Source organism: Propithecus coquereli, unplaced genomic scaffold (assembly GCF_000956105.1).
Source record: "Propithecus coquereli isolate 6110/MARCELLA unplaced genomic scaffold, Pcoq_1.0 Scaffold459, whole genome shotgun sequence".
Classification (NCBI taxonomy): Eukaryota; Metazoa; Chordata; class Mammalia; order Primates; family Indriidae; genus Propithecus; species Propithecus coquereli.
In genome coordinates this window covers 1,918,686-1,933,108 of record NW_012150385.1, presented here as the reverse complement: position 1 = coordinate 1,933,108, position 14,423 = coordinate 1,918,686, and the positions used below count along the sequence as shown (strand labels likewise).

The window sequence follows — 14,423 nt, the reverse complement described above, 5'->3', positions numbered from 1 at the left end:
CCTAAACGTGACACATCTCTGAAACTGAACTTATCTTTCTCTTCCCAGTAACTGTGCTGCCCATCTTCTTTTAGTTCCCTTCAAATGGAAACCTTGGGACTTCTCCTTCTTCCTTGTTCTTTATATGGCAAATTGCTAAGTCTGGTTGATTCCATCTCTGTGGGTTTCAGACGGGGTGTGTTATTAACAGTTTGGATCCCCAGACAGCCCTTGAGACAAGGGTCAGGGTGCAGGTTGTCAAAGTGGAGCCAACCTCAGGACGCAGGAGCGAGGGGGGTAAAGGGCGGGCAGTAAAGGGCGGGCTACTGAGTTGGCCATATGGGCGACCGGGGCTCGGATTTCAGCGCGCACCTGGGCACGTGCACCAGCTTGGAGATGCCCAGGCCCCAGCCAGGAGTTCTATTTCCGCTGCTCCGGAGCGCACTGAACAGAGCTCCGAGGGCTTCTAAGGCGGGAAGGTCCCCGGGCACACTCAGAGACCAGTGTAACCCGCATCTCAGGGCTACAAGCGCCCGGAGCGGCAGCGACTTGCCCGAGTCACTCAGCCAGGCCTGCGGCGGGAGGCGGAGGGCGGACGGAGCGCCCAGGTCCAGCTTCCTCGCCAGCCGGCCAAACCTCCGGCGGCCGCCGCCGCGTTTCCCAAGCGACAAGGCGGCGCGGCGCGATGACGTCAGGGCGGCCAGGTCCGGCCTCGCCCACAGAGCGGACGCAGGCCTAGCGGCACGGCAGTCGGCTGGTCCTCGCTCTGCGGAAAGCGGTTGTGGCCCGACAGACTTCCACTGCGCTCTGCCGTGTGCGCTAGACGGTGCGGGGCTCGGGGGCTGGCGAGCCCGAGGGTGGGGCCTGAGGGAGCTCCCAGGCGAGGGGGGCCTGCAGGTGCAAAGGCCCGGGGTAGGGGGAAATTCGGGATGGGGGGAGCCCGCAGGTGCAAAGGCCTGGCGGGGGGGCCTGCGGGGGCCACCCCAGGTACTGTTACGGCAGGGCTGACCGAGAATAGACCGAGAGACACACACACAGGTTTTGGCAATACAGGTTTTATGTGCCGGCTGGCAAGGCTCAGAGGGGAATTTGCTCTTCCCAAATTCTGAGCACCAGACAAAGAGCATTGCAGTCTTTTATACATTCTGCTTAAGGAGGAGGGGCACGGCTACAACAGGGTTAACTTTAGTGAGGCAGGGTCCTAAGCTATTTTTACAGCTTGGTATACTAATTGCTACAGGCTACAGGTGATTTAAGGTCGTAGGTGAGGAGGGGGCCCAGGTAAGGATCGCAAGGAAAAAAAAGCCTGGTAGTGGAATTTCTAAGAATTCCACTTCAGTACAAAGACCCGGGGCACGGGGATCCCAGGATTGCTGAGTAAGGACACTGTGGACCAGCGGCCATTGAGGAGGCGTTTGGAGGATTTGGAGGTTGTCCACTGAGATTACGAAAGGGAGCACGATCAGCTTGGCATTCTAGAATGGTCTCTTGCACTGCATAAGGAGAAAGACTGGAGGCAACTGTTGGCAGAACAAGGATAGCGAAGGCCCCACGTCCGTGCCATTAACTGTTCAAGTGCCTTATGTGGGTGACAGCAGTGTAGATAGCAGACCGCGTGCACCAGTGAAGCGTCACCACATTATCTCCCCGGAGGCACAGAGACCTTGCTTGCTAAGGTCTCCCAACTAATGAGCTATAGTGGAATTTGAACCCGGGCAGTCTGGCTTCACAATCCTTGTCTGTAACACAATAAGGTTGGTGACCACCAGTGGCATGGGGCCATAGGGGACTTACGCTGGTTGGGATCACGGGATTTGGAGCCAGCTATGCCAGATAATAGTTGTATGACCTTGATCAATTTACTTCACGCTAAGAAGCTCCAGTTTCCTCACCTGGAAAATGAGAATACTGATAGTACCTGGGCTTGCTAGGCACCCTCGAGATGGTGTAGCTGCTCACTACATTCACCTGCCCGCAGTATTGCTCAACTGGAGATTATTATGATAGGTTTAATAGGGGTGGAAAGAAAGGAAAGGATTCTGTAGGCATTAAAGAGGTGTGGTAGAGGTCTTGGTAATTGATTTTGTTATAGGGCACAAGGGGAGGGGAGTTCTAGGATGACATTCGGGGTTTATAGCTTAAGTAGCCCTTGGGCCGCTGGCAGTGTGGACTGGGGCTCTGGGGGAGAGGCTGGGTCATGGGAGAGGGTGAGTTCAGTGCTGAGCATTCAGAGTGTGGGAACCTCCAGGATATGAGAGAGGAGGGGTATCCAGTCAACTGCCAAATGAGCACTGAGCTGGAGGTGTGGATTCGGGAGCTCTCCACACACTGAGGACGATTTAAGTGCATGAAATGATGCCCAGAGTGTGGCTGAGGCTGAGCGTCACTAGGAGACTGAAGAGGAGGAGTGCAGTGTTCTAGACCAGGGAGGGGCCGTGTGCGGGGAAGTCCAGAAAGAAAGATACAGAGTTTCCCTTGGATTTTATAGCTTTTCGTTTGTTTGTTTGTTTTTGAGTCAGGATCTCACTGAATCTCCCAGGCTGGTCTTGAACTCCAGGCTTGGCCTCGAGTGATCCTCCCACCTCAGCCTTCTGAGTTACAGCTAGCATTTTTGAGCACTTGGTCTCTATGGAGAGATGTGCCTTACTCTTTTTAAGCTGCTTTATTGAGATGTAATTCACATACCATACAATCACCCATCTAAATTGTACAGTCAGTGAATTTTTTGTATATTCACAGCATTGTGCAACCATTACCACTGTGTAATTCCAGAACATTTTCATCAGCCCAAAAATACACCCTGGACCCGTTAGGAGTTGCTCCTTATTTCCTTCTGCCTCCCAAGCTCCTGAGGGCTACTAATCTATTTTGTGTCTCTATATATTTGCCTATTCTGGACATTTCATGTAGTTGGAATCACGCAACATGTGATATTTTGTGTCTGACTTCTTTCAGCATGTTTTCAAGGTTCATCCATGTTGTAGGATGTGTCAGTACCTCATTCCTCTTTATGACTGAATAATATTCCATTGCATGGCTCTGCTACATTTTGTTTACCCATTCATCTGCTGATGGACATTTGGGTTATTTCCACTTTTTGGCTATTATGAACATTGCTGCTATAGATATTCAAGTACAAGTTTTTGTATGGACATGTTTTCAGTTCTCTTCAGTACATACCTGGGAGTGGAACTGCTGGGTTATATGGTAACTCTATGTTTAACCATTTGCCAAACTGTTCCCCAAATTGGCTGCATCATTTTACATTCCCACCAGAAATGCAGGAGGATCTGATTTCTCCACATCTTCATCAATGCTTGTTATTTATTTATTTACCGAATTGGCTATTCTAGTGGCTGTGAAATGATATCTCATTATGTTGTTGATTTGCATTTCCCTGGTGCCTAATGATGTCAAACATCTTTTTGTATGTTTATTGGCCATTTTATGTCTTTGGAGAAATGTCTATTTGAACCCTTTGTCCATTTTTTCATTGGCTCGTCTTTTCATTATTGAGTTTTAAGGTTCTTGATGGTGTCCTTTGCAGCAAAAGATTTTAATTTTGATGCAGTCTAATTTATCTTCTTTTTCTTTTGTTGTTTGTGCTTTTGATATCATATCTAAGAAGGCTTTGCTTAACCTAAGATTACAAAGATTTAATCATGTAAGAGTTTTATAGTTTTAGCTCTTACAATTAGGTCTGTAGCCATTTTGAGTTAATTTTTGCATATGTGCGTGGAAGTAGTTCAACCTCATTTGTCTGCACATGGATGTCCAGTTGTCCCAACACCATTTGTTGAGAATGCCGTTCTTTCTCCATTGAATTATCTTGCACCCTTATCAAAAAGCAACTGACCGTACACATAAGGGCTGATTTCTAGTCCGTCGACCTGAATGTGTCTGTCTTAATGCCAGTACCACGATGTCTTGATTATGATAACATTGTAGTGAGTTTTGAAATCAGGACGTATGATTCTTCCAACTTTGTTCCTTTTCAAGATTGTTTTGTCTTTTCTGGGCCCCTTACATTTCCATGTAAAGTTTAGGATCAACTTTGCACTTTCTGCAAAAAGCCAGCTGGATTTTTTATTGGGATTACATTGAATCTATGGATCAATTGGAGAGTATTGCTATTTTAATAATGTTAAGTTTTCTGATCCATGAATATGGATGTCTTTTCACATATATAGGTCTTTAATTTTTTTTTAATTTTTTTTTTTTTTTTTGAGGCAAAGCCTTACTCTGTTGCCTGGGCTAGGGTGCCATGGCGTCAGCCTAGCTCACAGCAACCTCAAACTCCTGGGCTCAGGTGATCCTGCTGCCTCAGCCTCCTGAGTAGCTGGGACTATAGGCATGTGCCACCATGCCTGGCCAATTTTCATATATATATATTTTTAGTTGTCCAACTAATTTCTTTCTATTTTTTTAGTAGAGGCGGGGTCTCACTCTTGCTCAGGCTGGTCTCAAACTCCTGAGCTCAAACTATCCACCCGCCTTGGCCTCCCAGAGTGCTAGGATTACAGGCATGAACCACCATGCCCGGCCTTTTTTTTTAGTTTTTAGAGTATAAGTTTTACATTTCTTTTGTTGAATTTATTTCTAAATATTTTACTTTTTGATACTGTTGTCAATGGAATTGTTTTTCTCATTTCATTTTTGAATTGTTCACTGCTAGTGTATAGAAATACAGTTGAGTTTTGTATATGGATCATTACCATGCAAACTCAATTAATTTATTAGTTTTTAGGGAAAAGATATTCAGCCTCTCACACTTAAGTGTGACGATAGCTGTGGGTTTTTATAGATGCCCTTTATCAGGGTGACGACCTTCCCCTCTATTCCTGGTTTGTCAAGAGTTTTTATCACAACAGAGTGTTGGACTTTGTCAAATGTCTTTTCCGCATCTATTGACATGATCACGTATAAGTATTTTTTGTGCCTTTTTTCTGTTGGTATGGTGTATCAACTGATTTTCATATGTTGAACCAATCTTTTTTACATGTTACTGCATTCAATTTGCAAAATGTCGTTGAGGATTTTTGCATCTCTATCACGAGGGATGTTAGTCTGTAGTTTTCTTGTGATGTCTTTGGCTGGTTTTGGTGTCAAGGTAATACTGGCCTCAAACAATGAGTTGGGAAATATTTTCTATTTTCTGGAAGACTTTGAATTAAGTGGTAATCTTCTTTAACTGTTTGGCAAAATTCACAGTTGAAACCCTCTGGTTTTTCTTTGTTGGCAGTTAAATATTAAATATTGATAGCTAATTGAATCTCTTTAGTCAACATGGGTCTGTTCAGATTTTCTATTTCTCATAAGTCAGTTTTGGTAGACTTTGTAGGAATTTGCCCATTTCATCTAATTGTTGGCATACTGTGGTTCATAATATTCCCTTATAATCCTTTTTATTTCTGTAAAGTCAGTGGAAATATCCTATCTTTGATTCCTATTTAGAAATTTGTGTTTTTTTCTCTTTTTTATTTGGTTAATCTAGCTAAAAATTTGCCAATTTTGCCAGTCTTTGCAAAAAACCAACTTTTATTTTCATTGATTTTTCTCTATTTTTCTCTATTCTATTTCATTTTTACTCTAATCTTTTATTTTCTTCCTTCTGCATGCTTTAGGTTTAGTTTGTGCTGCCTTTTCCTGTATCTGAAGGTGGTGCTTGAACGGCATGACTTTGGGGTCAGCCTTTGCTGGGCTAGAACCTTTCTCCCCACTTCTCAGCAGAGGGGCTTCTGGAAAGATGTTTAGCCTCTCTGAGCTTCAGTTTTCTTTCAGTGGGGATGATAAGACTTGCTTCATAGTCACTGGAGGGTTAAATAAGATGTGCTCTGTAGGGGCAGGGTCTCTGGGCTCCAGGCATGTGCTCAGACATGCAGCCCCTATCTCCCGCCACAAAGAAAAGCATTGCCAGCAGTGTTGACCAGTCACACTCCGTCCAACATCCTAGACTGTTTCAACATTCTAGTGAAAGAATTTAAAAGTTCTCCTGGGCCTTAAAGAGTTAAGCTGGGGGGTTCACACCCATGTTCCCCTAGGTCTGGGTTCACAAGCCACTCCTGTCCAATGCCTTGATTAGCCAAGGCACTTGGAAAAGGACCCAGTCTCTACAGAAAGTTCCAGAACAGTGGAATTGTTCTTGAATCTTTGGTAAAGAGAGCTGGGTTTCGGAATGTCTGCTCTGTTAGTGGGAAGCCAGGATGCCTGTATGTCGAGAAGAGAACAAGATAAAAACCTGTAGTCACTGGCTCCGGGCTGGACATCCTGTGTCCAGGTGGGCCGGGGTGGGTGGGGACGTTAGGTACTGTCATATGTGGCTGGAGTGGACTGGCCAGCATTGGCTGGATTCCAGAGGGAGCACTTCCTGGGCCCCAGGTTTGCCAAGCCTGGGGGTGGGGGTGTCCACGCATCCTGGGTGCCCCCAGCAGTTGACATGTTCTCAGGCATGGCTCTGGCAACAGAAAACGAAACCTCCAACAAAACTCTGGGCTCTTCTCCCAGCAGCCTGGTAGTGCCCCTGCCCATTCACCTCGATGTATTGCAACGCTGGCCACAGGCTGCTGCTGTCGCTCTTCTGTCTCTTTGTTGTCCTTCATTTAGGGGTAAAGTCAGGAGAGTTCCTCTTGCCTTCTCTTTTGGGAACATGGGTGCTGCAGTGTTTCTCTTTTGCTGTCCTGTTGGAATTACAGTTTGTTTTTCTCTTACTTGCAATGCGGTGGGTTTCACTGTTCTTGGGTGGTATGGATCCGTAGACTGGAACATGTTGATTTAGGCTGTATATTTTGTGCAGGTTGGCGATAAGCAATGGTGCCCACTTTGGAAGGAAGCTCTGATGCTCTGTTTCCAGATTTCCCCAAAGGACCCCTCCACGCCTACCGAGCAAGGGCCTCCTTCAGCTGGAAGGAGCTGTCACTGTTCCTGGAAGGCGAGGACATGCTCCGGTTTAAGGTGTGCTTTGTGGTGCTTGTCTTGTGGTCCCCAGTGGAATCTAGTTAGCGACTAGTTCCTTGGCAAAATTGGGTTTATGGCTCTGAAAGCCCCTCCTCTGTGGGGTGAGGCTGGCCTTTCTACTCTGCTCGCCAGGATGGGCTCAGGGCATCAATGAGGAGTAGGGGAATTGTCCCTGTTTGAGTGTCTCTGGGTCAGACTGTGTCCCATGGAGCCCTGGCCTTGAGAAAAACTGTGTAAGTAAAGATGTATCGAGATTCCATCTTTGCCTCCGAATAAGCCATCCCTGTCTCCTGTGTTTTCAGAAAACCGTCTTCTCAGCTTTGGAGAGCGATCCTCTCTTTGCCCGTTCCCATGGCGCCCATCTGTCCTTGGAGAAGTACCGCAAGCTGAACTTCCTTCGCTGCAGGCGGATCTTCGAGTACGACTTCCTCAGCGTGGAAGACGTGTTTAGGAGCCCTCTGAAAGTGCTGGCGTTCCTTCACTGCCTGGGCATGTATGACTGGTCCCTGGCTGCCAAATACTTCCTCCACACCATGGTGAGCACGCGGAGAGTGAGGGAAAGTGCGCGTTCACACTTTGCTGAGCGTGAGGGACCTCTGTCCTGGAGCCACGCGGGAGTCAAAGAAACTCCATTTTTTCAGCTGTATTTGCAAATTTGTACACATTAAGTCCTTGAATAAAATACAGTGTTATGAAGCTTAAAATCCCATAAGAAGAAGAGCTTTGGAACTTTTTTTTGCTTTATACATATATAAAAAAAAGACAAATGGACCTGTGCTTTTCTTCCTTTCCAGCATGCTGGTAGAGATGAACCTGGGAAGGCGGCACTGCCCCATCTGTGCCTGGACTGTGTGGCGGGCTGGTGACCCCCTGCTCCATACACCTGCACTCCCTCCCTTACCACCCTGCCCCCTGAGTTTCATGTCCCCCTGCAGTTCTCAGGCCTTGTTAATAATATGAACCCAGGGCCCCAGGGCAGCCGAGTATTGGGGAAGCACTGGGCCTGGTGTCGGTGCTTTTGGCTGACCCCTAGGAGCTTCATTCTCCTCCTCTGGGGAAGGATGTGGTGCAAAGAACTGATATGGGGCTGGGGCGGAGGCGGTGTGTTAAATGCACTGTCACTTGTTAACTTCCAGAATGGCAGGACTTTTCTTAACTGCCGTCTGTTCACATCAATATGATGATGTTATGTTTTCAGGTTTTTGGATCAGCAATTTACAACTCCGGTTCTGAAAGACATTTCGAATACATTCAGAAGGCGTTCAATATGGAGGTAAGTTCAGGTTCATGTGAGCCGTGAGCCCAGTTCTCCCACCTGTTCCCTGTGAAGATGTGTGAAAAGGGAAGATGGTAGGAGAGGGTCCCCGGGGGTGTTGTGCTTTCCTTGTTTACGGTGTTCTGAGGCTGCTCACCAAATCGCTAACACGATTCTTCACCAAATGCGGTGCCCTGCGTCCTGGCACTGTGTGAGCAGATGCCGAAGGCTTCCTCTTCCTCCTCCTGACAGAGCAGCTCTTGCTGCCGTGCTGCTCAGAGAGGTTGTGCCAGCATGGTTTGGCTGCCATCCTCTCTGCCTGGGCACGTGTGGGGCAGTGTGACAGAGTCACCAGTCATGTCACTAGTGGGGCGAATGGGGATTTGGGGCTTTGATCCACAGTTTAGTCCTTAAAGGAAAGAAGATGGGGGCGGGTCCCTCTAGGAATGTGCTCAGGGAGCTTTTCTTGCTTTACGTTGTTTTGTGTTTCAACATGCAGATTTTTGGATGTTTTGCCCTGACCGAAGTAAGCCACGGGAGCAATACCAAGGCCATTCGGACGACCGCTCACTACGATCCTGCCACAGAGGTAGGTGTTCCCCTCCCATAATTAACCCAGGTACAACCCTGTCACAGAGGTAGGTGTTCCCTTACTCTTGTCTCTGGGTTTAGAACATACGAAACGTCGTGAGTGCAAATAAAATTGCCATGAACAAAAGCATAATTAAACCAAAGAGCCTGTCGTTGTATGTGTACTTATAAAACACGCTGGGATTTGTCATGCTGGAAAGTGGGAGCTCAGGAGATACGGGATTGAGAGGCAGAACTTGTGCCCACTGTGACCTTTACAGGAGAATTCATCATGATTTGCGTTTGTGTGCGGTTTGAGTGCAGGGAGAGGTTTGCCAGGCGGCCTGTGGTATGGGATTAGCAAGCAGTGCCGACTGCCATACCCTGCACAGTGAGCGGTGTGGGGACTTTGCCCGGCGCTCCTCCCTCCGCAGCTGCCCATCTACCTGGGCCGGGCTCTGTTTCTGCCTGCCTGGTCTGGCTCCTCTGGTCCTTGCCGTCTTCTTGACCTCTCTGTGGCATCTGCACTGTGGCCACTGTCTGATGTGTCCACTGAGCACTGTCCACGCGGGTGCTGCTGTCTGCGGGGAGGGGCTGGGAACTTGCAGGCTGGGCCTTGCTCTCCAGGGGACTTCCAGGGTGGTAGGGGGTGGCTGGCCACACACGGGCTCGTGATGTCTGGGGGTGTCCAGTGCTATGGTGGGGCCTGGGGCGGGGGAGAGGATGAGGAGGACTCGTCTCCCCTTCCCGCTGTGCCCCTGTCCCCTCACTTGTCCCTGAGGGCTGTGTCCATCTGCCTGTCTCTCCTCACTGCCTGGCATTTTGGGAGCCCTTCACCTCTCTCCCCGCTGGTGGTGGAAGGGCTCTGCGGCAGAAAGTGAAGCTCTGCGCCTGTGCATTTCCTCATCGTTCGTTCTTTCATTCGTTCATCTGTTTACTCACAAGCACGGGTGGGTGCGGGCTCTGTGCCGGGGTGCTGCATGGAAGGACACAGGAATAGACTACAGAGCCCCCAGGTGGGGTGGGGGACAGTAAGAGGGGATCCCCATGTAGTGTGACGCAGGCTGCCATGGTGGGGTCTCCGGAAGGGCTTCCGTGTCAGAGTGGGATGGAGAGAAAGCTGGACACCTCTTGGGCTTTTGTTTATTTTTTGAGCCATGCAGCATCTTTATCTGAACCCAGGTCTTTCTGACCCCCAGCCCCTTCTCCAATACTGTCCTTTCCACCCTGCAGTGCCAAGGGGGGCGAGGCCCATTTTCCCTGGCAGGTGAAGGATGGGGCCCAGGTGGCCTTGGGTGCAGCTTGACATCTGAGGAGCAGTTGCCTTCTCTGCCTGCTTCTTCCTGGTGTCTGGGTGAAGTGGAGATGGGAGCGTGACATCAGATCTGTCAAGATGAGGCCCCTGGGAGCCTGGTGCAGGGCTGCTGGCGCTGCATTCATCTAGATGACACACGTTTGCTGTGTGCTAGACACAGCTTTCTGAGGCTGGGCAGGAGGCGGTGGGCACAGCAGACAAGTCTCTGCCGTTGTGAAGTTGCAGGCTAGAGGGAGACAGGCACGCGCTGGGGGAAGTTGGGTATGCCGGGTGCCATCCATGGAGGGGGCTGGAATGAGGGTGCAGGGGATAGGCTGGGATAGCAAAGGGCCGTGGGGGCTGGCCTGGCACTCTGTACCTGCACCTGCAGAGGACGGGGAGCAGGTGGGGGCATCAGAGCTGCCATGTGCTAAAGACAGGTGGGGAGGTCTGGCCAAGGCTGGAACGCCCCCCACCCTAGTAGGTGAAGAGCCGGTGGTCCCTGAGAGAACAGAGGGTGCAGCTGGCAGCTCACCCTCCCCCGGCCTGGCTTTCTCTTCCGGCTTTCTTCTCAATATCTGCAAGACAACCATTCGATGAGCACCCGTTGCGTCCTGGGGTACCTGTCCTCGCCCCTTCTAGCTGAAAGCTGAACGCTGTAGGCCACCGCTCATCCGTGAGTTCCTGCGTTCCTTCTGACTTTCTGAGTCACCTTGCTCTGGGAGCGTTTGGGGTATAGCCCTTAGTCGTGGAGCATGAAGATGAAGACAGAGCAAAAGAACAACGACGTGTCCTGAGTTAGAAGTCAGCAGGGGACATGGCACGGTGTTAAGCAGGGCAGAGGATTCTGCTTAAAGAGTGTGGTTGGGATGGCCTCTTAGCAGATGTTGCGTGACGACGACCGTGACCTGGGGTGTCTACCAGCCTACAAAGTACTTTGCGCCTATTTTGTTGTTTGAAACATTTGTTATCATTTTCCATAGGAAGAGTCTTCTTTAAGTCATAAGATCCAGAAATGTGCTCTGTTTAAAAAATATGGCCTACCTGTGCCATACAGGAAATGAAATGTATAAATAGCATCAATTTGGACTCTCGCCTCAAAGATCTTGAATGTAGAAAATTGAATCTATCAAAAAGGAAAATAATTCTACATGCGTTTCAGTTGCTAATTATAACTTTAGCATTTTTTCCGTTGTGCAGGAATTCATCATACATTCCCCTGATTTCGAAGCTGCCAAATTTTGGGTCGGCAATATGGGCAAGACTGCTACTCACGCAGTCGTGTTTGCGCAACTGTACGTGCCGGGGGGCCAGTGCCACGGACTGCATCCTTTTCTCGTGCAGGTAGGATGCCAGCGTGCTGGTGGACTGGGGCGTGGTCCCCAGTGGGGATGGTGTTTACCCCAGGGGAACTTTGGGGTTTCTGTCACAACTGAGGCAGGGAATGGGGATGCTTCTGGCATCTAGTGAGTAGAGACATCCTGCAATGCACAGGACAGCCCCCTGCCCCAGGGAAGGACAGCCCAGCCAGAGTGCCAGTAGTACCACTGCTGAGAGCGTGGCCAGCGCTGCTGGCTGTGGGGCCGCAGGCCTCAGGTTGTCTGGTGGAGGACCTCCCTGTCCTCCTAGAGGCTGTGTTGGCACGGCCTCTGACACTTGTCATGAATCTAGATTTCCTGGCACCACCCTCCCGAGATTCCTGCTCAGGAGGTCTGAGGGGGATCCAGGACCTCTGGGGTAAAGTCCAACTTGGGGACTCCAGTGGGCCCATACAGGTGGGACACTGTTGCCAAGGGGGTTCCCAGGACTAATGGCCGTGTCCTTGGACCCAGAACTTCCAGAAGCTTGTCCAGAACCTTCCTCTCTGGGCTGACTTGTTACTGAATTAAGTACTCCCCAAACGCTACCACCCCATGCTGGCACTTTTGTCCTGTGAAACTTTTCTGATGGGGGCTCTTATGACTGAAGAAAATCACCATGGCTTGTTTTTAATCGAGGTGAAATTCAAGTGACATGCAGAAACCGTTTTGTAGTGAACAATTCGGTGGTATTAGTGCACTCACAATGTTGCGCAGCTGTCACCTCTGATTCTGAAATGTTTTCGTCTCTCTGGAAAAGCCACCCTGTACCTAATAAGCAATTGCTTCCCATTCCCTCTCTCTCATCCCCTGGCAACCACTGATCTCCTTTTTGGTCTGTAGGTTTGCCTATGGTGGACATTTTACATAAAAGCCGTCATAAATTATGTGACCTTTTGTGTCCAACTTCTTTTACGTAGCATAGTGTCTTCAGGGCTCTTCCGTGCTATAGCATGAATCGGTGCTTCACTCCTGTTCGTGGCTGAACAATGGTCATGGTGTGGATAGACCACAATTTGGTTATCCATCCATCCATTGATGGGCATTTGGGCTGTTTTCACCTTTTATCTGTTATGACTAAGGCTGCTATGAACATTTGTGAACAAGTGTTTGGATGCCTGTTTTCAGTTCCTTCAGGTATGTTCCAAGGTGGAATAGCTGGATCACATGGTAATTCTATGATCAACTTTTTGAGGGACTGCGTACTGTTTTCCACGGTGGCTAATTTTACTTTACCTCTTGTGATGTATGAGGTATCCAGTTTCTCCACATCCTCACAACACTTGTTATTTTTTTCTCTCTTTTTTAATAGGCAACCCAGTGGGTGTGAAGTACTATCTTATGGTTTTGATTTGCATTTTATTAATGCACAGTGAAGTTGAGCATCTTTTAATGTGCTGGTTGGTCGTTTGTACTTCTCTTTGGGAAAACCGTCTATTCAAATCTTTTGCCCTGTGGCAACAAACAGAGATCACCAGTGAGTACAGCGAGGTTGTGCAGTTCATGCTCGCTGGAGCAAGGGGGTCGGCCGCTGTCACTGGAGTTTGGCAGAGATTGAGAGACAGGCAGAGGGCGGGAAACTGTCTGGTGGGAGAAAGCACTGTCCTGAGTGGCAGCTGCTGGCCTGGGAGCTGGAGGCGGCTCCCCAGTAGCAGGGCATCCTGCGGGATTGGTCACGGCACGCGTTTGGCTCCCTCTGGCTGGTCCTACGTTGGAAGCTCTTGGTCATTGCTCGGGCCTGGGCTGCTTGGGGCCAACTGACGCAAGGGTTGTGTTCTGCTCCCCGGGCTGGTTGCTGCAGACTGGGTCAGAATTCTGCTTTTACACACGATCTGGCCATGAGAGTGGCAAACTTACCAGGAGCTCATGGCATAAGTGGAGAAAAATTTCTTACACAGGGATTAGGATAGAAAGAAGGAAAAGCTTATTTTACTTTTTCCAGATGGAAAAAGGGCCAACACACAAGTGAAAGAGGGAGAGTGTGCTAGGCCCAGAGACCAGTTACTCAGGCTTTTTACTTAAGGGGAAGGTGATTTATGGCTGTCTCCCACTTGGCTGGGTCCTGCTGCATCCCCCGCTTCTCTTTTCTCTTAGCGGTGAGCTGAAAACAGAAGCGCCTGTGGGATGTCAAAGATCTTGTCCACAATCTTCCCTCGAGGTTTGGTTTCGGGCAGGAGCTGGGGCTTGGGAACCCTTCAAGGCGGTGAAGTGATAGGTCTAGGGAATGTGACAGAGAAGAATTTACATTTCCTTTCTGTCTGCTCAGCTCTCTCCAGATGTTGTGAAAACAACCCCGCGGGGAGCCTGTTAGCGAGAGCTCCTTCCATTGACCTGAGCCCTTGCTGAGAAATGAGATGGTCTTTCTGTTATTTCGCTAGCAAGGCTGACCTTTCACTGGCCATTGTCCATTTGTATATTTGTTTTTTAACTGGGTTGTTCGTCTGTCGAGGGTTGTGCGGGCTCTTTATGAATTCTGGGTACGCACCCTCATCAGACGTGTGCGCTGCCCATGTTTTCTCCCCTTGTCGGTCGCCTTTTGCTCTCTTGATGATGCACAAAGGTTTTCAGTTCTGCAATCTTGTTTTGCCTGCTCTTCTGTCACTGATGTCCTTGTTTTTCAGTTTACCTGTATATTTGGACTACTGTAGACCAGATGTATTTTTTCATTACTGTAAGGATACAGGGAAAAAAAAAACGAAATGTTTTCCTCTTCTCTCACACAGCCACACAGCACTTCTGACCCCAGGCGAACCTCTGTACGGGCACAAGCTGGGTGTCCTGTAGTTCAATTCAATTCCAGCACTGTCTGCCTGGAGTCATCCTCCGCTCCCCCAGGTGGGGGCTCGGTCATATGGCAGCCCCCACTGCAGATGCCACTCGCAGGTCCAGGTGTGGCCTGTGCTTGGACCTCCTCGGGCTGGAGCAGTTTGCTAGAGCGGCTCACAGACTCAGGGAGACACTCACTGACACTCACCCTTTTTTATAAAGATGTCACAAGGATGCAGATGGACCC

At 49.2% G+C, this 14,423-nt stretch overlaps 1 protein-coding gene across 1 annotated transcript in view; it reads left to right on the top strand.

The window, feature by feature from the left end:
- The first annotated feature begins 711 nt into the window (after positions 1-711).
- Positions 712-14,423, top strand: part of ACOX3 (acyl-CoA oxidase 3, pristanoyl) — a 52,202-nt gene continuing 38,490 nt past the window's right edge. The window contains exons 1-6 of the mRNA XM_012655060.1: positions 712-805; positions 6,773-6,930; positions 7,236-7,469; positions 8,132-8,206; positions 8,688-8,777; positions 11,253-11,396. Coding sequence (XP_012510514.1) covers positions 6,787-6,930; positions 7,236-7,469; positions 8,132-8,206; positions 8,688-8,777; positions 11,253-11,396 — 687 coding nt within the window. The 5' untranslated portion in view covers positions 712-805; positions 6,773-6,786. The remainder of the gene's footprint in view (positions 806-6,772; positions 6,931-7,235; positions 7,470-8,131; positions 8,207-8,687; positions 8,778-11,252; positions 11,397-14,423) is intronic.